Here is a 21,618-nt window from a genome sequence, read left to right as displayed (position 1 = left end):
ATGTACTGAAGGCAACTCCCGGACAGCCAGCCCAGTGGACTGATTGTCCACAATCAGCAGGAACAGTCCTAGGTGAAGTGCAAATTGCATTCCCTGGTGCCTGACCCTTCTGAGCTTCTAATGATAATTGCTGCTAGGCAGCAAGCTGGGCTCATGAACAACTCAGGGGTTAGTGCCCTCCCCCGGGGAGGCTACCAAGGAGTAGGGACTGCAGACATCTGATTGTGACAAATTACTAGCTTACCTGCTAATCAGTGCACAGTAGTGGCTATTTTGTAATAACACCAAAGCTGAAAACACCACACCTCTCACCTCAAAAAAAGAATAACATCTACTGCTTCTATATATTTCTGGTAAGAAATGAAATAGGTTCAATTTTCATCATCTGAGCAGTAAATCAAATATCAAATTTAAAGCAATGAACTACAAAGAGCCTCCTCAAAATCACTTAGCATTGATAAATTAGTAATGTATTATTAAATTATTCATATCTTTTTTTTCTCCTTCGGACTATAATGATATACTGTACACAGCACTGATAATTTACTTAGGCTGAGTCCATTCATTTAATTATGCTGCTAAACTTGGTAGGCCAATTGGTCATCATGAGAGTTTCCAGGCAAGCTAATCACAAATATATAGAACATGTCCCTTATTGTCCCCAGCGGCTAAGTGCTAAAATGCTATTTAGTGCTCAGAAGGTTAATGTCCTGCTTATGTAAATTGTCCAATTTAACATTCAGCAGCAGTATCATAAATTCTGGCTCCAGGATTTCATTAAACGTATGTTCAAACTAGTTGACCTTAAAGGTTAACAAGCACAAGTTAAACAGGACAATTATTTAACTCACTTCTTATCAAGAGACTGAAGTGTACTAGCCACTTAATAGCTCTGCACACTACACAGTTAGATTTCTTATAAGGTCCCCGATAAAGCGGCAGGTCATGAATTTTCATAAGGATGTTGGATAATAACTATTTATCTGCACTTGTTTTTCTTTCTTATAAACTTAAACTTTGATCTGAACATTCAATTAGAAATGATTCCACAGAGAAGGACTAGGTGACTCAGGGAGCTGGTGTTTGCCTTCACTTGGGTCTGCACGAGGATTTAAAATCGTATCTGCATTGTCATTAATGGAAATTAACTCTTAAGTGTGCCGAGCTCAAATGAGGCATCGGGCCCAACACTGAGCTACAACATTGCTTACTGGTTTTGAACACTTGATTCTTTTCTTAGAAGACCCCCAAATGCCTATTAACCGCCTGAAGGAAATGCATTCTCCCTTGCATTTATATTATCATGTGTTTTAATACAAAAGAAAGTTAGATTACTCAAGACACCCTTTTCCTTGCTCGTCTTGTTTTCTCTTCTTGCTCTCTCTGGGCATTGCGAAATGGGAACAGATCTCTGGACATGATCGCCACAGCCTTGCTACCTCCAGCTCGGGGGCCGGGAAGCTTGGAGGGAAGTCCCTGAGCTGACATTCCCACGTGCTTCTCACTGCAGCAGGATCGGGCAGTGGCTTCGGGGATACATTAAATTGGTAACCACACACTAGCAATCTCAGCAGTTGGCGGCCACTGTACACCAGGAAAAGGCACGGAGACCTTCTCCTTGCAGGTTCAACTGTGCAGACTGCATGCTGTCTACAAGATAAAGCAGCAAATAAGAGCAAAGAGGACGTATTAATAAGTCGTGAGCTAAATTTCTGTTAGGAGTTGAAACGGAGCAAGATGTGTCAAAAGTGCCTGTAGAGACATTTATTGGGGGCATAATAAGTAATTTTTTCGAATTTGGTAATGTTCGTTAAAGGTAATTAAATGAAATGATAGAAAAGGGACAGACAGATAATAGATAGATAGACAGACAGACAGATAGATATTAACACCTGTGACGCTTGGCCCAGCTCCTCTTTCTGCATTCCTTATTCCCCCAGAGGTTACTTATTGTTAGGAGCTGTTTAAAAAAATAACATAAGGAAGAAATATTTTCTAGCATGAAAAAATGTGACAGTGCTTTATACCCTCTTGTGTTGCTCTTCATCCAAACTTCATCTTTTGAATATTGGCTTCAAATCCTGCCTGAAAGGGGACATAAATAAAGTGAAATGGCTAATGGACTAAAAACACTTATGATCAGGTTTTCATAACTAACATTATTGATAGCTTCTCTCTCACAGGCGCCCGCATACCCTGCCGTATCCATTCTAAAGTAAGATTTAGAGCCCTATTTGCAATAAAAAGGCTAGCGCATGCAAATAAAGAATGGGAGAGTGAGGCCTGGGGATGGCCTCCCTCGAGAGAGGGAGGAAAGACCTCTTTCCCAAGCAGAGCTGACCACAGCGGGGACACAGAACACTTCTCCAGAATCCAGACGTGGTTGTGCATTTCCTGGTGTCCTGGAATGGCCTCCAGGGACAGGAAGTTGTTAAGTCCTTCCTACTGATTGGCATTAGTATTTGAACTTGCTCATGTAAATAGATTTATATGCCATTAAAACAATAGCAACACTGCCCTGCAGGAAACGTAACAGTACAAGGAAGGAGGCAGATGAGATGGGAGCATTTTCATGGAAACTGGTGCTTCCCATGTCAACTTTAATGTCGTTTTCCTGTTTTTTTTCCACTTAAGTTCTCTATTTTAGCAAAGACAGTTGAAGAAGACCTTTCCAATGACTAGAACTTTATTTGGGGTTAATTTTTTTTTCTTATCAATAACCCTCTCTTTAAAAAATATTTTAGCTGCAGAAACAATAAGAAGATGCTAAAAATGCAGAAAGCATTTGATCTGCTTCTTGCTATTTAGATATAATTTCGGGGACATAATTTTCTTCTCTTTTAGTTCTTACCATTCCAATCTCAGCAGAAAAAAAAAACCTTTTTCCTTCAATATCTGGACTTTCTTTATTATTCTAAAAAAACAAGTTCAGATTACAAAGTAAACTGTAAATTATGGTTTTATTAAATTAAATTAATTCAAAAAGGCATAGGATTTGTGGGACTGGCATAGTTACTCATGTCCACAGCTTCTGTTATGGTGAGTTCTCCTTGCCAGACCTTAGCAACTGTAAATAATGCTGCTAGGAGCAATTTCAATGAGAAAACTCCAGGTAGGACGGGTCTGCACTCAGCCACGTCTGCTTGCACCCCTCCAGAACCGCTGTCCACCACAGCCCGCTCCCTGGCCAGCGGCCAAGCCTGGAGATTTTAGTATCAGCCCTGCCCAGGTTTGGAGATGATCCTAACTATGCTTGTGAGTATGTAAGAGTCTGGGTGGACGTTGGACAAGGTGTCCCTGTGGAAGGGACTCATAGAGTAACATTTAGATGATGAGTGGGAAGAGTTGTAGGGGACAGAACCTATCCTCCAGGGAAAATAACATACACAAAGGACTGAAAATGGGAGATAAGATCGAAAATTTGTGAACAAAGAAATCCAGCATGGGGTGGGGAGGGTATAGCTTAAGTGGAAGAGCTCATGCTTAGCATACACAAAGTCCTGGGTTTAGAACCTCCTCTAAAAATAAAATGAATAAGTAAACCTAATTACCTCTCCCCTGCAAAAAAATAAAATAAAATATATTTTTAAAAAATCCAGCATGACTGAAACGTTAAGTCAGGAGGAGGGAGGTCCAAGAGGAGGGTTAAGGGGTGGACAGGGACTAGGGTTGGGTTTTCACCTTTGGCACTATTGACATTTGGGGCCAGAAGATTCTTTGATGTGAAATTTGGTCCTGTGCTTTGTGGCTGTTTGGCAGCACAATGGCTAGATGCCAACAATACACTCCAATGTGAGGACTGAAAAGGTCTCCAGATACTGCCAAAAAGCCCCTTGGGGGACAAACTTCTGGGATTGAGAACCACTCGGCCACTGGCCATTGCAGGGCCTTGAAGGTCACATCATGAAGAACAGGAGATCACTGTGACCTGACTTGTATTTTGACAAAATCATTACCTGCTGAATCCATGCAGGGAGACCATCTGGAAGGCCACTGCAAGAAGTCCACTGGAGGGAAAATGGGGGTTTTGACCAAGACGGTGGCAGCAGCATGGAAAGAACCTGATAGATTCAAGAGGCATTAGGAAGCAGAATGCAAGTAGCATTAGTAATCTTGCCATGTACCTTTTTTTGACTGTTGTCACTATTCTGTTTGACCCTGCTCAAGGCCTGGGGATGAACCAGCAGAGCAGGCCTCCCTGTTATTACTCATCTGATTCCAACTGGTTACATCCTTCTTCTGATGCAGGAGCCTTCTTTGCTTATTACTTATTGCTCATCATTATGATTTCTAACTCTGCAATTTTTATTAAGGTTGACCTTGGAACTGTCTGTGAAGGACACTGGTTGTATTTCCTTTTGAAGTGAAACTCAGGCCACACATGTGCCTTTTGATCATCTATCTGTTTTTCTGGGGGGCAGGATTACTAGAAGCTTGTCACAGTGGCTCCCATCCTTCCACTGATCCCTATTTTACAAGGAGACTCAAGGAAGAACCCCAAGTACAAAGGAAAAAAAAATATATATATATATATATCATTGATGAGTATGCCACAGTCTGAGCACTTGCTGAGGTCCACAGAATGATCTCCTGGTTATCTCACAGAAAAATCAACAGGCGTCAGAATATATTTATTACCCTATTTAGTGGATTTCAGTAACAGTCTCATTATGACCACTCTCACACAGTGGAATGCCTTTTCCATTAGTAAAAGAAGGAACAAAAGGTCATAGCTTCCCTGCAACTTCTATCCACTAATTAGACAGACCCTTTACTAGGTGAGGCTGAACATAATTGGGCCATTACCTAATCCCATTACAAAGTAAAAAATATACAATTTCATTCTTGTTGGTTTTCCTGTGAGTGAGACACAGATCATCAGTGGATGTGCCAAGTGTAGCAAGAATATTACTGATGGGTTTACTAAATGTGAGATTGCAGTTCCAGGGATTTTATTAATATTTCCACATTAAAGAACCTTAATGGACAGGTAGCCATCTGGGACCTACTTCTGATCCAAAGCCATCCTAAACATCTAGTTTTACAGCTGTGACCCTTATTCAACAGCAAGCTCAGAAAATACTGATACTGAGAGGAAAACTCTTCTCCAACAAAGACACTAAGGTTTCCTTAGGGCCAATGATATTCCAGGAACAATTTTTTTCTTACAATGTCACTCTAGTGCCCTCTACTGACAAAGGTTAACAGCTTGCTAGTAGGCAAAAAAGAGAAATATTTAAAGGATTCAACTACATTTTCCCAGAGCAGCCAAAAAGGGTGAATGCAGAGCTGACAGGCAATAAACTGATAATCATCACAAGTATGCACAAATTCTCATCCTAGTACATACATAACTTCAGTTATTTCCATCATACAGTGGACATTCTATTAGCATCCTGTCAATTATTTTAGTTCATTTTAAGGGCAGAGGTGGTTTTTTTGTTTTCTGTTTTTTATTTTTTAAATTTATGAATTCTAGTGGTGCCAGAAATTTCCATGATCTATTTTCAGTACATACTTACAAAATGCTAAAACGCAACAATCTGAGAAGGCAATATAGCTAGGCAGCTGAACAGACCTTGGAGCAGGCTACTTAGGTTTGGATGTGATTCTGCCACTTACTGGTTTTATGAACTTGAGCAACTATTTAAGCTTTTTTTGTGCCTCATCTGTATAATGGGAACAAGAGTACCTAACTTACTGGCTTAGTGTGAAGATTAAGTAGTTAATACAGGAATCTCTCATTTAATAGTAGCAATCCCTTTCTGAAAATCAGGCTTTTGCAGGAAAACCTGTATAATAGATCAACCAACTTCCCAAGCAATTTCTTAAACTGCAACTGAATGTAGTAAATCCCTGTATATAAATAAACCATATAAAGACATAAAATGCTGAAAACATCACTCACTCCTGATTACCGATTAATATTAACAAATGGTACCTCTTTTGCTAGACATCTCCCTTTCCGCTGTAATCATTTTTCTCTCTTACTTTAGTTTCCTTCTCTACAACTTCTTCAATGCTTTCCCAATTTTGTTTTTAACTCATTGTATAACACTAGGCAAAAACAAGGGCTAAATATGAATGTTAGCAGGACACAGGTTCCAGACCAACACACAGGGGCAGTGAAAGGCTTACACAGGATGGTGAGAACTTCTGGGCACCAGCAGTATCCAAAGAGGCACCCTGAGATGCACCTCTCCTGTGGACAATAGCTGTGCTTTTCAAAAGGTTCAACTATTATGCTGGAATTTGATCTTTTGCCAATTATAATTGGAATGTAACTTTTCCTGTACAGCTTTATTTACAATGTATTGAATTTGGAGGATGTAAATACAACTTTGCCCTACATAATCATCAACTAGAACATGTCCAACTGAAAGGTTCGAACTCCTTTAGAAATTCTGAGTATTAAAAACCAAGAAGTGCCCTTCCAGGAAAACGCTAAGCTTAGAGAAAGCCTCTAGATTATGCCTGGCCCATGGAACACGAGGGAAGGGTTTGCTACATTATCCGGGGGACTTGTGAATGGTTGCACTCTATCATTCATTCATCCCTTCCAAAAATATATTTTTGAGTTCTTACCACGGGCCAGGCCCCACTGCTAGCCTTGGGGGGTAGAATGGTGAATGAAATATGGTCCTTACTGCCAAGGAGCCAAGTTAGGGGAAGAAAATAGGGGCAGGCTGTGGTAGCAGCTTCGAGGGAAGGCGGGATGCGAAAGCAGTGACAAAGGCTGACCGCAGGGAGAAGGGGGCCCCCGGGGGAAGGCAGGGGCAGCTCGCCGAGGGCAAAGCTTTTTGCATTCTCGGTGGACACCGTGCCTCGGGCGCTGCAAGCCTCCGGGGTCACAGCTAGGTCGGAGGAAGGAGGATGGGGCTGGAACGCTTAACACCCGCGACCCAGGGGAAGAAAACGAGATTCTATTCGGTTTGCAATTGAAAACCACCCAAAGGGTTAATCAGACGGCGGTTACCTGATCAGAATTTTAAGAAAAATCTCGCGTGTTGTGTTGTGAATCTTTGCTGGTGGTGGTCCAGGGAGAGGGGATGACATTCTCATATTCTTATTATCAATCCCCAGTGCATTTTTCCTCGCGTTCTACGTTCTAGCGTGTTTGGTAGGCACGTAAAGGAGCTTCGTCGAACACGCTAAAAAAAGAAACAAACAAACAAAACATGAAATAAAACAGCAGATAAGGAGACGGCCCTGAGGAGGAAATGAAAGTGGACCGGGCCGGGTTGGGGCCGGAGTGGGGCGGCGTACCAGGACAAGGGCGAGCTGGCAGAGTCGATGGAGAACGTTTATTCACTGACTTTTTTTTTTCTTTTTCTTTTTTTAACTTTAGCAGACAGCACTTACCACCACCCAGCCCTCTTTCCAATCCACATTCTGAGGCTCCAGCCCGCCAGTTTCCAGCTGGATGGCCCCGCCCCGGAACCTTGTATTCCCGGAACTAGATTCGGCAGCTACATTTATTACCCCCGGACACAACTCTCGCGGGACGCTTCCGGTGAAGAAACATGGCGGCGGCCGTTGAGGATTCACGTGTGAGTGCGGGGAAAAAGCTGAAAAATTCACTGAAAAAGAAGAAGAAAATGAAAATGGTAGCCAGGGCTGTAGCACCGGAGCTGGACGATAAGGACAAAGACGCTTCGGATAATGGAGGTAACCGACTAAGGGCTGAGTTTTGACTTCTCAGAGGAAAGGCCGGGCTGAGTTTGTGGGAAGCAGGGGATGCCAGTGCATTTGCCGCTGGCCGCCCGAATTTGATCTTCTCAGGGTGTCGAAGGGGCTGCTTTAGCTTCGTGAGAAGGCTTGGGGAAGTGATGTTCAGGGGAAGGATGCAGTCGAGTGTTAAAGCTTCCACATTCTTTTACTAGACATTTTCGTCATCACTGTAACTAATTTAAAACAGATGAAACTGCTATTTCTTACAGCAGCAAAAAAGAAACTTACAGTAGCGAAGGGCGAAAGGAAGGGGGATATTTGAAATTGCCCAGAATGAGATAGGTCTCATAGGGAGGGAAGAGCAAAAGGCCAAAAGAGGAAAACGGATGGTATACATGAGCCCAGCTTAGCATTACTTCCTTCTATCTTATACATAGCACTTATTTTATTTTAACATGTCTCTCCCCTTATATATAGAAGTTTCTCAGGTGCTGGAACTATGTCTCATTTACCTTAATTTTCATAGGGCCTTCCTTGCACATTTTGGTACTAAATTTTCTTGTGGAGTAGGTAAATAAGGTGTCATTTCATCTAGGCCTTAGAAGGATGAATAGTTTTCCAAGCCTAGGGGTGGAGAGGACAGTTTTCTCAGATGTAGGGAAAAGCCCATACAGTGGCATGCAGTCTCTTAAAATGCATGGGCTAGTTAGGGCAGAATGAACTCTTGTCTTTGATTCTAGCTCTCACAGGAGTTGCTGAAACTCAAAACAGAAGACAAAGCCACATTGTAAAGGGCCTTGTGTATCGTATGAAGGAGGTCGGATTCCCACTTTGTAGGCAATAGGGAGCTGTTGAGACCTTTCAAGCAAGAGAGTGACACTTACAAGCGTCACTGCTGACTATATAAGACTGCCATGGAGTGTCAGAACAAGTAGGCAATTGCAAAACTCTGTTAGGGGTTGCACTAGGATTGGACAGTGAAGACAGAGGGAAGATCCCCACTTGAAGTGTTCTTTGGAAGGAAAGCATTGAATTTTCCTCACAGCCAACTTCCAAATAAACTTGCAGCACCGTAAATTTTGGGTGTACTGTAATGTTAGAAGAATTAGGTAATGATAATAATTAGGTAATGATAATTGAGCTTTACTTTGTACTAGGTACTGTTCAAAGCTTCTTCTACAAATCACTTTAATTAAATAACAACCTCATGAAATAGATACTATTCTTATCCTCAGTTTACTCACAAGGAACTGGGACACAGAGGTTATAAGTTGCTCCTCTAATACGTAAGCTGATAAACAAGTTGATAAATGACACAGCCGTTACTGAAGTTTGCTCTGGACTACGACCAATAACTCCCCTGATAGGGTTGAGGAACCAGGGAGATATAGATGATAAAAAAAAAAAAAAAGCCTATCCAGAAAGTAAAAGGCCAGGGGCATGGAATCTTAAGAAAGGATTGGGTATGAGGAGGCCTTAGTATTTAGACAAATATTTCTTCCCCTCAAGAAGGTTCCATCACTGTGGGATGTTTTTGTGATCAGATTTCTGTAGCACTCCTTCCACTGTTAATTAACTGTGGTCTTCTTTCCTTCCTCTCTTCTCTCATCCTTCCTCCCTTCTGTCCTTCCTTCCTTTCTCTCTCTTGTTTTCCTCCTAACATCCATGTGTTATCTCTAGAAATCAGTTATCACTTTTACTTAATTGTGACGTAAACTTGAATGATAGCAGAATGATTCAGACTGAGGTTGTGGTAAATTGTAGTACTCTTCATTAGGGACTGAAATTTGGTCATAGTAAAATTGCAGGTGATCATGAATCAGAGAAATGTGGAGGGTAAAATGCAACAGTCAGCATTTTAGTAACAGGTAAATGTCAAGCATTTTAAAGGAGAGGATGACATCCCTAGTGAGTTAACCTCGAACTACTCAGATTTATTGAACTGAGACCTTGTTGGAGGTTTAGATACAATGGATTGTTGGCTCTTAAGTTTGTAGTCTAAACAGAAAATACAAGCACACAGTTTTCCCAGTCGGTAAATCAACTCAGGTGAAAAAATAAAACCACTGACTGATGATATCAAGTATTATAAAGAGGAAAATGATAACCTCTATCTCTAAGTTATCATTGAACTACTTGGATTTATTGAATTTATGCGTGGTTGGAAGTTTAGACGCAAGGCTTACTTGCTTCTTAAGCTTGTAGTCTTTAAAATAAAAAAGAAGAAGAAGAAAAGCTCTGTAGTCAGTAAATCAATTCAAGTGAAAAAAGCCTTGGTCAGTGCCATGATGTGTTGACCCCTCCCTCATAGAATGTGCCCATAGACCCATAAACTAGAGGAAGGAATGGTAATTTCATGTTTTCTGAATTGTTCTGGCCACATACATGAAAAATGGCCATGTACTTCTAACACCAGAGTTACAACAATCCAGTTTAGAAGATCTAGGAGCTATCCCTTCATTTTTGATAAACTACAAAGCTGTATTTAGGATATAATAACCTAGCAGATAAATGTGCTTTTCATCAAACTGTCGCTTATAGTCTCCTTAATCGTTTGAGTTACTTAAAATAGCAAAGGAACATGCTTCAGAAATGAAGTATGTCATAGTCCTCCTTGAGTGGTTTAGCAATTTATACGACAGACTCAGGAAGCAGACTACTTCCAGGCTCTGGCTGCTCTGGCTTGCCCAGATAGCACATAGTAATCACATCGGACAGTTTGTCCCATGGTTAAACTTTAATTTTATTTTTGGTTATTTTTATGGAGACCTGGGGTGACTTCATTTTTCTCAAAGGTAAATGCTTTTTAAAAAGTTTTCAAGCATCAATTTTGAATATTCTAAATATAGTAAGAAAGACAGGGAAGATCGCGTGGCATGAGCAGAGCAGATGATTGACTCCTAAAGTGGGAACGATAGTTTCACAGAGCTCTGAATAACTGGTGGTGGTGGTGGTGTGTGTGTGTGTGTGTGTGTGTGTATGTGTATGTGTATGTGTGTGTGTGTTCTTGGGCAGAATGAGAATGGGCCTAAGGAATGGCTGCTCTGGTTAACTGAGGCTTAGATAGAAATTCCTTTTTAATTCAAGCTTTATTAAACTTTTATGAATATTTTCTGCTTTAGTTCAGTATACATTAGTCTGACTTGAACGTCTGGTGCCCAGCTTTGTAGTACCTTAGAAGTCAGCAGCCCCATCACCCCTACCCTGTTAACTTTGTGACTTTGGGCTTTTTTTTTTTTTCAGCTTTTCTAAGTGTCAGAATCATTCCTTTTGTAAATAATAAGAGCAACTCAGAGGGTGTTGTGACGATAAAATGATTATACATAAAAAGTGTTTTAAATAGTACTCTGCCCTAAATACATGTTGGTTACTTGGTATTAATCCGTATTTTAGAGTGCTCTGAAAGCTGTGGGGCAGAGACATTGACCACTTCCAAAATAAAGGCAAAGGTGGGTTGCTCACGATGAATCTCTGGCAGGTGGGTTATAGACTATAAGCAAGACTGTGGGTAGAGTTGTAATGAAAGTAAAATTCATTTTACCCTCTCTGTACTTTGGCATCCTTTTTGCTTTTCAAATTCATCAGCTCGGGCCTTCAGGTGCCCATGTGCTCTGGTTACCATCATCTGCTTAGTGCCCACTGTGTGCCAGGGGTGTGCTAAGTGCTTGTCACGCATTACCTCATTGAACTGTCGTAACAGCCAGTGAGGTAGGTATTATTTTTATCCCAACTTTACTGAAAAGAAACTGAGACACAGAGGAATTAGGTAACTTGCCCACGATTCCACTGGTAGAAAGTAATGGAAGCAGGACATAATGCCAGGTCTCTCTGCTTTTATCATCTGAGGTCTCAGCCCCTGTGCTGTAACTGTCTGGTCATCCAGAGCTTCCCATCAACATGGCACATGTCCTGTGGATTCCAGCCCTCGGCGCATTGCTTCCTTGTCCTTGTTCCTATCCTCTCCTCCACAACCACATTTAAATTCTCACTGTGTGTGTCCTGTGTGTACATCATGGGTGTGTTTGTGTGTGGTATCTGATTGATGCTTACTGTGGGCTAGGCACTCATTTTAAGAAATTTGTATACAGTAATTCATTTAAGTATCACAAAACCCCAGTGAAGTGATACTATTTTATTGCCATTGTTACAGAGGAGGAAACTAGGGTGGAGAACTTTAAAACTTTCAGAAAGTTCGTGTGGATTTGTGTCTGGAGTTAAGATTGAATCAGGCAGCTATTATGTGTCCTTACTCATTAACCACTACTAATGGATCTCAGTCAAGCTTTCTTGAGAATCCTATTTGATTTAGAGTAAATCCTAAAGATGTGAAGTAAATTCACAGTTAATCAGTAGCGTTGTTGCTCCCAGATGATAATTGTACTTAAAAAAAAAGAAAAAGCCTTCTCAACCCAATAGAGAAACTTAAAAAAAAAAAAGGACCTTAGGTAAGTGGCAGGAGAAAAAGGCACTAGCGGTTTGGCCGCTTACTGGACACACACACCTGGAGTGCAGAAGTTTTAAACTGCTTTTATTTTAGTTTGGAACTTGATGTATGTTATTTCTTGGATCATAAATCAGACTGGCTTTTTAATATAAACCAACAGCTTCTTCGTACCCATTTCTTCCCGTCCAATCCCCAAATCTCCAGTTTCAGCCAGTGTGAGCTTCCTGTTATTTTGTAAATATCTTACCTTCTTCATTCCCCTACCTTTGGGCATGCTGGTTTCCTCTCCCTGGGACGTCAATAGTAATGTTGATAACACTAATAATTTTCATTTTAATACAGAGCATTGACTCAAGTCTTGGATGCTTTTGGTTCTAGATTCAGTGATCTTGCCGCTGCCTCTTTCAATTGGCCTAGGTTGTAGAATCTGTTCCCTTCTCTTGTCATTCATACTCTTGCTTTACCTTTAAGAAACAACTTGAATATCATCTTTGTAAAAGATACCCCGAAGCGGTCATCCTTTTTTCATTGTTTTTCTTTTAGAAGAATGCTTACAAATTATATAAATTGTAAAATCGGATTTTACAGTTGGTTAACTGATTTATCTGTCCTACTAAACATTTGACTTCTTCAAGGAGACCTAGAATTTGAATTTTTATTTTGCCCTTCCTTTGTCATCATTCTTGAGTACTCGGTAAATATTGAGGGACCGTGAGTCTTCTTAAAACACTTTATCCCAGTTCCAAAGGCTAAGGAAAATGGCTCACTTTCCTGCCAGCAGCGAACCATGTCTGGGATCAGGGACAGATGGCAAGTTTGAAAGGCTGGTGGAAGTCTGGGGGAAGGCAGCAAGAGATGGGAGATTCCTGCGTCTCCCTCATTACCTCAGAGGTCTGACCATGCCCTAGCCACTTTAATTTAATTGAAATTAAATAAAGTTAAAAATTCAGTAGCTGTGGTACCTGCCACACTTGAAGTACTCGTAGGTTCATGTGGCTGGTGGCTGGTGGGCAGCTCTGATAATAGAACATTTCTGTGAATGCATAGAGTTCTGTTGAAACCTTTAGTTATTACTTACATTAAGCATTTGTTGTAGCCCTTAATTTCTAGATTTTTAAAACAATGCAGAATTAGCGTTAATGTTTAAAATAGCACACAGGATTCCAGAGGAATTTTGTGCTTACCTGGTTCCCTGGATATATTCACTTAAGTTCTGTTAAATATCAGTGGTAAATTCAAAAAAATCTCCTGTTCATGGGCTATAGTAAATTTTTAAGGACCAGTTCTGTTTTCTGATTTGCATAGTAATTATCTTTGGTCTCCTGGAAGTAAATCTTTTGTAGTATGCTAGAAGACCTCATTATATTGACATTTAAAATTTATTTATATAAAATAACATTTCCATTGGCAGTGAACGTGTGACTAAAAACTTCTGAGCTAGAGCTTAAAAAATAATAAGAACTGTGACTTCAGCAAATTCTTCGGGAATTTTTTTTTTTAATTGGTGGGGAAAGGGCATGTTGTATGAAATGGTATTATCTAAAACCTCACGGGTTTATGCATGTTGTGGTATTCATACTAGGTAAGACACACACCAAAGAAAAATAGCCAAGGTTTAGAAATGGGGAATTGGAGTGGCTTATCCAACTATAAAGCCCTTGCCTGCGTTTACAGTGCAGGTGAAAAATGTGAAATTCACAGCAATTTGTGTGTGAATTCATCAGGACAAAACACTAGATGTCAGTGTTGCAGTTTTGACATTTTACCGGTAGCTAGTAAAGACCTCTGCTTTTAATCACCCAGATATTCTTCAGTGACATAAGCTTTTAAGCCTGCATGCCTCTTTGCATTTGGATAAATGCTTACTTAGTAGAGGTGCTTTTCAGAGAATTGTTTATTTTTTTATCAGTACCTGTGTAGTGCTTCTGACTCTGAGGAATAAAACATACGCAATATTAACATATTTATTTTTCAGCTAACTACATTCTCCGAGCTGTGTTTCTCAAAGTACTTTCCTGGGAACACTGATTCTAGGAGATACTTCTTGGGAAAAGCTGTGTGACTGTGGAATCTGGTATATAATAGACATTCAGATTTTCGTTGGGTTGAGTGACAGTGCTTTCAGCGTTTATTGCCAAAATTTAGGTGCTTTCTTTTTGTACTGTGGGCAGTGATAGAATTCTTACATCACCTAGATTTGCATGTCAGATTCTACTCATTTTCTAAGATTTCTTAAATTTGTCTGGTATACAGAATGCAGAGAAGGCTTCAAATTAAGTAAGTGGCAAATTAATTTCTCTTTAAAAAATTCTTTCTCTTTATTAAGAAGTATGTAGCAATCAGAGCAGTAGAATTATTAGTGATTTCTTACTTCTTTATCATTTTCTTTAATAGTTTTTGATACCATTAATATACTTTGTTTTAAGATCATGCTTTTTAAAAATGTGAAGTATTATTTTGCTATCTGTGTTCAACTCTAATTTTATGTATTCTGTTAATTTTTTGAAGGTACTTCATCCTTACTCCTGTTCTTGAGGCTCATTTTTGTATATGTATAAAGTTCTATGTACTTTTATTTGTTATTTTCTAATATGTTAACAAGTCTTTGTTTGAAATGTGTTAAATACTTAGTTTTTCATCCTTTTATTTCATGAATTCTCAGCCCTGAAAAAATAAAAGTATTATGCAGAAGTAATACCAAGACTGCAAGTATGATGATGACTAGCTAAAAGTCAGGTCTTCAGCAGTTCTCTCTTAAGTCATGGCTTGAAATCAAGAGATTAGAGAGAATCACTCAGAATTAAAAAGCTGACTGTACATTCAGTTCCTTTCACTTTGGTCATAGCCATAATCTGATGTAAAAAAAACAAAACGAAAAAGGCTCAAAGGATATTTAAAAGCAAAATATGCACATTTTAAAAAATAATTTAAAGAAGAAATGGGGGCTTAGAGTTGAAGAATAGATAGATAATTTTGAAGTAACAAAAAGATACAGTCAGTGGACTTTCCGTAGGTAGAACCAGAGGTCCTGGTTACGGTGTGTAGCTTTGGCAAAGGCTAAGTGGGCCCAGGGCAGACTTCTTGAAATGTGGTGCTTCTGGGCTGTGGGTTGCCTGTCAGTCCTCTAAATTTCTAAGTTTAGTTTTTGCTTTGGGTAGGAAGACATCAGAATTGAATTAAGTGAAGAGCGGCAGGAAACCTGTGTATGTCTAGGCCTGTTTTCTTCTTCTCTTTTAGGGTTACTTTAAATAGTATTTTATCTCAATACAAGTCAGCATATAAATTTTTATCTATGTTACTAACAGTGTTATTTAGTAGAAGGAAAAGGCTGAAGGTAATGGCATTTTCTGTGTTAATCTTGGAGATTCAGCTAATTCTGGAGTTGACCAAAGAACGCGCGTTTATTACCCAAAGATGCCGCGAAGCAGCAGCTGTTGGTATATCCCTGAGTTTCCCTCTTCTTTGGTCACTTCTTATCCTTGTTTGTTAGCTCGTTTTCTGTGTATTAAGAAATATTCCAAGTTACTAAGCTGTTGGACGATTTTCTTGTTTGAACTATTCCTAGTAAGTTCCATTGGTTTCTAAAGTGCAAAGCAGAAGCTCTTCAGAAAGCTCTGGATCTTACCGATGCACACAGACTGCTGGCACTTGAGCTCTTGTTGCTAGAGTTCAGTGAACTTCAGAAGTTAAGAAAGGCTGCAAAACTTACAAGTGCCCAGAGCTTCTTGACAAGTTAATTTTCAAGCAGGACCACCAACCGGATTGTTGTTTCAGTCAATCCTCTGACCCCAGGCATTTGAATCTTGCATGATGAGGTAGTTTGCTGATAACCTGTATATGCTTTTTGTTTTTTTTTTTGGTGGTTCTACATGATAAAATTCACCAGTTTACAACTTATCCTCAACTCAGAACTTGGTATTTTCATTCAGTCATCTAGAAGTGCAGTCAAATTTTGGGCACACATCCCTTTGTTAGATTATTTTTCAAAAATGTTGAAACACCCAATTTGATCATGTTCTATGCAAATTCTATGAAAGGAAGCTGGCTTTTAGATTTTTCTGCACTCAGATTCAGAATTTTAAACATCTGGACCAAAGCCCTCAGAGAACTTCCTCTGCCTGCTCTATCCCATAGAAACATTGTACTGTTCTCTTGATGAAGTTTTTGTTATTTGTTTTCAAAATAATCATTAGTCCCTTAAAGTAGTTTAATGACACAATTAAAGCCTGTGGTTGGGAACACACCCTGCATTGGCCCCACATCAGCATCTGTCACCACCTTGACAACAGGATGAGAGGGGGTTGTTGGGTTATTTCTGCTCCCTGGGTCCTGGGTGCTGAAGCTCCTGCAGCCTCTCCTGTCCACATGGCTTGGCCAGGTCTTTGGGGGCGGATGGCAGTAAGACGGAGGGTCCTGCCATTCTCCACTGTTACTGCAGCTGTGCGACTTGGAAAAGTCTCCTTTTGCTAGAATGGAGACAGATGGAGAATCGTTAGCCTTAGGAACGGTCCTGGGGTCTTGCCGTGGCCTTGCCAAGCTCCGCCTCTGGTATTAAAGTTTAATTTGTTTCTACCGTTAGGTTCTGTAGAAAGCTGTGGATCGGAAAAGGATCACTTTTCTTCTGGTGATGAAGCAGTAGAAGCTGACAATGAAGATGAAGTTGACCCCTGTGACAATAACAGTGAAAATGCTGCAGAAGCTGGTGTTGGAACTAATGTGGGCTGGGCAGATGCCATGGCTAAAATCCTGAACAAGAAAACTCCTCAAAGTAAACCCACCATTCTGGTCAAAAACAAAGAGCTGGAAAAGGAAAAAGAAAAGTTAAAGCAAGAGAGACTGGAGAAGAGAAAACAGGTGCGTCCTACCAGTCTTTCTGTTGATTCGATTGTCTGGTCTCATTCTTATCTGTACCAAATTGCTCCTTATGGTGTTTGTCCAGCTAATGTTCCAGTTTGTAGCTTGCTTTTTATATGGGGGTAGGTAATCAAGGTTCTGGTAAGAAACCGAGTCTGAATCATTCCATTGCACATGTTCACTTTCTGTTCATCCAGGCAAAGTGATAGAAGTGTAAACTCTAAGGTAATGTATCCTTTTAGAATAAGTAGTTAACATATGGCAGTGACTCCTGGGTCTGAATATTTTATTCAGTCTAACTGTTCAGACACTAACTTTGTTTATTAGTTCTAAACTAGTAGAATCATATTAGTCACTTTTTTGCTTAAAACCTATTTTATAATATAAATTTACAGAGATGTCATTGTCGGGGGTGGTTGTAGTTCACTGCTGGATAAACTTGAATTCGTTATACCTTTTGTTAAACCATCAAATTAGAATAAGTTAGACTCATGCAATCTGCTAATTAAAGGCCAAAAGTTGGCCTTAGGTTTGCTGTTGTATAAATATATAAATAATTACAGAGATAATAAGATTTTATATCCCTTGATGAAGTATTTCTACATCTAAAATATTTGGTTACTGAAATAAGTATTATTTTTTAATGAAAGACAAATAACTTTCCACAATCATACTGACAATATAAAAGTGCTAATTTCCAAAAGGTACTTTATAGGTAAAAATGAAAAAAAATAGGTTTGAGTTGGCATTTATTTCCTTTTAACTTCATCATCCCTTTATCTTGTTTCAAGATGAATGTTTTCGTTGTTGCTAATACTGGTTGCTCTGTGCAAAAGGTTATACAAAGACGAAACTTCTCAAATCTTGCTCTTGAACAGAATGTTCTAGAAACAGAACGTATTCTATCATTAATTCAGTATTCTCATTGTACCTTATTTAAGATAAATGTTGTCTCTAAATCTTACTGGTAGCCTTTCAACTGAAAATTTGAATCTTTATTTTCCACCTGGCAAAAGCTAGAAGAGGCTGTAAAAATACCATAATCCTTAATGACCCCTAGTCCCAGTGTTCCACTGGGAGAACAGCATCTTGAAGCCAACAGAAGTGAGTCTCTGACTCCGCTCTAGGCCAGAGCTTTGAGCGCTGGAGGTGGTGCCATCCACACTGTGCACGAAACCCGTGTGTAGACACCAGACATCCGACGCAGCAGCTGCAGCTCCTCTTAGTATACATTTCTGGGGAGGGTCTGTGTCAAATCTCCTTGTTTCTTAATGTTAAATATTATTGGTTTCCAGCATAATGACTACTCATTTCTAATCCTAAGTATAAAAATACATTTCACAGTTAAAAAATATTTTGGAATCGTGCATGCCTATTATCCCCTGGGTATAATAGATCATTAAGAATCGACTGTTTTAAAAGTGAGACTTTTTATTTCTGGCATAATCTGATAGTGAATTTCATGATAGTTAAATGATCTGATTTGGAGAAGAATCTATTCCTTTAAAAAGGAATCGGAGTAATCTTTATAGGAAGAGCAAAGATTTGGTTTTACCATGATTAGACATTTTCATTAATACGAAATAAGAGATTAGATGGATGGGGAAAAAGAGGAGATAAAAGGAGGCTTTTTCCCCCTGGTTCTTATTACGGGCTCTGATGCCCACCAGCTTCCTGTTGATTAGCTCACCATATTCAGTGTATCCTGAGAAAGGGGACCTGGAGAAGCAATGCATCAGATCAAATACCTGAGACCATGAAACTCCCTGAAAACAATTTTGAATTAGATTATATTGTCTGTGGGACTTTCTTATTTCCTGACCCCCTTCTGTTTCTGCAGTAGAGCAGAGTCAGCTTGCGGTAGTTGTGACTGATAGGCCATGTGTGGTGAGGACATTGGTCAGGTGTGCCAGAGAGAAAAGAAAGGTAGTCGCTGTAGAAATAGCATATATCTGGAAATGATGCCATTCTTTTAAAAGCTGATATAAATTCTTAATAATTCTGACTGCTGAGGAAGTCGGTTTCTAAAAGTAAAGAGAAACACTGTCTAAACTTGCGGTTGTGAAAGAGGGTAGTGTGGAGTCTTGCTGCCGCTTCCTCTGCGGATCTGGTGATGGGAGGTCAGGAACGTGGCTGTCTCACTCCCCGCCCTGACCCGCCTGCTCTGTGCTGGCGGCGCTCCAGGCCCCTGCTGTCAGAGAGCCTGACAGAAACTCACTTGGCGCCTCTCACATGACACGCGGAGTGCTAACCACAGGCTCCCTGAGCCGAGCCCCTAAAAGTGTGGGTGTTTGAAAGTCCCCGTGACAGACTAAGCTGGAATGATTTATTACCTTTGTCCTCTCACAGAGGATCGTGTCAAAGTATGCTGCACTTTCAAAAATGCCTAATATTCTTTCGCATAACAATATTTATAACACAGCTTGATAAGAAGCGGGAATGGGAAATGATGTGCAGAGTAAAGCCAGATGTTGTCAAAGACAAAGAAACAGAGAGAAATCTCCAGAGGATTGCAACGAGGTAAGACAGTGTGTTTGCCCTTTAAGTACACTAAAGCTTTGATAGCGGTCCATCCGTTCCTGGCTAGATTTGCTTCTTAAGCTTTGCCTTCTCAGAGCCAAGTGATTTCTTTCTAAGCCTGCCTATTTAATACTGGATTCAGCCACAGATTGCGGGGGTCTCCTGAGGCCAGAGTATAATGTGCTAAGTGTATATTTGGTATGAACCTTTTTCAGATCATCTTGTGTTTTATCATCAGGAGAACAGTACAGTCAGACCTCTTACTGCCTTTCTCTTACGATGGTTGTCGTATTTATGGCACTAGGTGATTATTGTTGTTGCCTTGCATTATATTCCTGGTATAGCAGCTTCACACTGTCCTGTCACTCTGCATTTTTTTTATCGTTGGCACCAAATGTTTGATGCCCTCTGTGTCCAGAGATAAAGAGGATCTGGTGGCTGCTGCATGGGCCTTGCCCACTGACCTGCAGCAGTCACTCTGAGAATAAAGGTAAGTCCTGTGTGTTGGGAACATACAATGGGAGATTGTGTAGGGGAGTCGAGGAAGGCTCCCCAGAGGAGATGACGTTTGGCTTGCTCTGTAAAGAATATAGCAGTTACAGTTAGTGCATTACCGTTAACTTCCTAGTTCCCTGCGTTATTTTGATCATCTTCTAATCTATCTGGGTGTTGTTCGGTGAGACAGGTTGGTTGGGTCAGAGTGAGCAGCAGAGCCAGGTTGCTGACCTATCCCGGCACTGAGGTATTAGCTGTGTCCCTGGGCGCTTACTTAATTTCTCTCTGTCTCCGTATATTTATCCATAAAACCCGGGGAATATTATACCCACCCTGTAGGATTTCTCTCAGAAGTAAATAAATTAATACCCATGCAGAACTTAGAAGAGTGCAGGAGTGGTGCCAGAGAGTAAGTGCCTCCTTAAATATTATACTCTGGGCATCTCACTTTCCTCACCTTGGTCCCAGCCCTCTGTGAAGGGGATGGAATTTTACCCTCATAAACTAATAAGCTAGCTTGTTAAAGTTTCTCGGATGCTGGCACAAGACAAGAGACTTCTGGGTCAGAGACAAAGGACTTTGTTACTCAGGGCGGCAGCGGTAGCCAGGGCTTCACGTTCCCACTGGTTCCCTTTGTCCCCTGGGGACGCACAGGTGCCCTCAGTGGATGCCTTGCGTGCAGTGGTTTGTGTTACAGGAGAGACACTGTACCCGGGAATCTATTGCTTTTCTGGTGAAAGGTAACAAGCCTGCTCTTTGTCTTGGGGGAGACATTACCTCATCCCTCAAGGTTGCATGCTGCAAACACAAGCCTGAGACATGGCCTGGGTAAGGAGCAGTTGGGGCCTCGCATTTTTGAAAACCCCCCCAAGGGTATGCAGGGATGCTCTGTGGCAGATTGCCTCTGACAATGATTACTATAGCAGGAAAATTAATAGGTTGTAGAATTTTAGAGCTGGAAGGGATGTCAATGGTCTAAACAGTGCTGTCCAGTAGAAATATAATGTGAGCCATCCATGTAATTTAAAATTTTCTTGTAGCCACATTGAAAAAAGTTAAAGAGGTGAGATTAATTTCAGTAATAAATCTTATTTAACGCAGTATGTTCAAATTATTATTTCAGCATGTAATCACTATAAAATAATTACTAATGGGATTTTAAAATTCCCTTTTTCATACTAAGTTTTCAAAATCCAGTGTGTATTTTCAACGTGGAGCACACCGCCGTTCTTCGTGGCCCTCTTTCTTGTGTTCGCTGGTTATGTGTGGCTCGTAGCTACTGTAATGGACATCACGGGTCCTAGTCTTCAGAATTTATCCCTCTCTGAACAACTTAACTATAGGACAAAGTACTTCAAATAAATTATTTTATTAATTAGTTTTATATCATAAGAGTTGCAGATAATATAGCTGGATACTTTTTAGGCTTCTTTCGTATTGTTTTTCCCATTTCCAGATAAAACCGAGATCAGAAAATCTTTAAGAGAATCAGATGATTAGACAGCTAACTGCTCGTTCCATTTATACCGTGCAGCCTTCAACCACTGTATATTTTATTTGTGTTAAAACATCTTAGTTCTAATTGTACTGAAGTTGATTTAGAAAGACCAAAGCTGGGGGGAAAAATCACAAGT

At 40.2% G+C, this 21,618-nt stretch overlaps 1 protein-coding gene and 1 long non-coding RNA gene across 2 annotated transcripts in view; one reads left to right on the top strand and one right to left on the bottom strand.

Annotated features, from left to right (window-relative positions):
• LOC116285257 (uncharacterized) overlaps positions 1-7,435 on the bottom strand; it is a 30,889-nt gene extending 23,454 nt beyond the window's left edge. Inside the window, exons 1-4 of the long non-coding RNA XR_012063579.1 lie at positions 7,363-7,435; positions 6,977-7,151; positions 3,957-4,061; positions 2,028-2,085 (exon numbers count right to left, since the gene is read on the bottom strand). This is a non-coding gene — a long non-coding RNA (uncharacterized lncRNA). The remainder of the gene's footprint in view (positions 1-2,027; positions 2,086-3,956; positions 4,062-6,976; positions 7,152-7,362) is intronic.
• Positions 7,436-7,484: 49 nt separating this feature from the next.
• The window catches only part of RRP15 (ribosomal RNA processing 15 homolog), a 34,960-nt gene continuing 20,826 nt past the window's right edge, over positions 7,485-21,618 (top strand). Inside the window, exons 1-3 of the mRNA XM_031690122.2 lie at positions 7,485-7,668; positions 16,695-16,969; positions 19,392-19,489. Of these exons, the coding sequence (XP_031545982.2) occupies positions 7,524-7,668; positions 16,695-16,969; positions 19,392-19,489 (518 nt within the window). The 5' untranslated portion in view covers positions 7,485-7,523. The remainder of the gene's footprint in view (positions 7,669-16,694; positions 16,970-19,391; positions 19,490-21,618) is intronic.

This window comes from Vicugna pacos, chromosome 23 (genome assembly GCF_048564905.1).
Source record: "Vicugna pacos chromosome 23, VicPac4, whole genome shotgun sequence".
Lineage (NCBI taxonomy): Eukaryota > Metazoa > Chordata > Mammalia > Artiodactyla > Camelidae > Vicugna > Vicugna pacos.
Note: the sequence above shows the minus strand (reverse complement) of the source record. Positions and strands in the feature narration are given on the sequence as shown.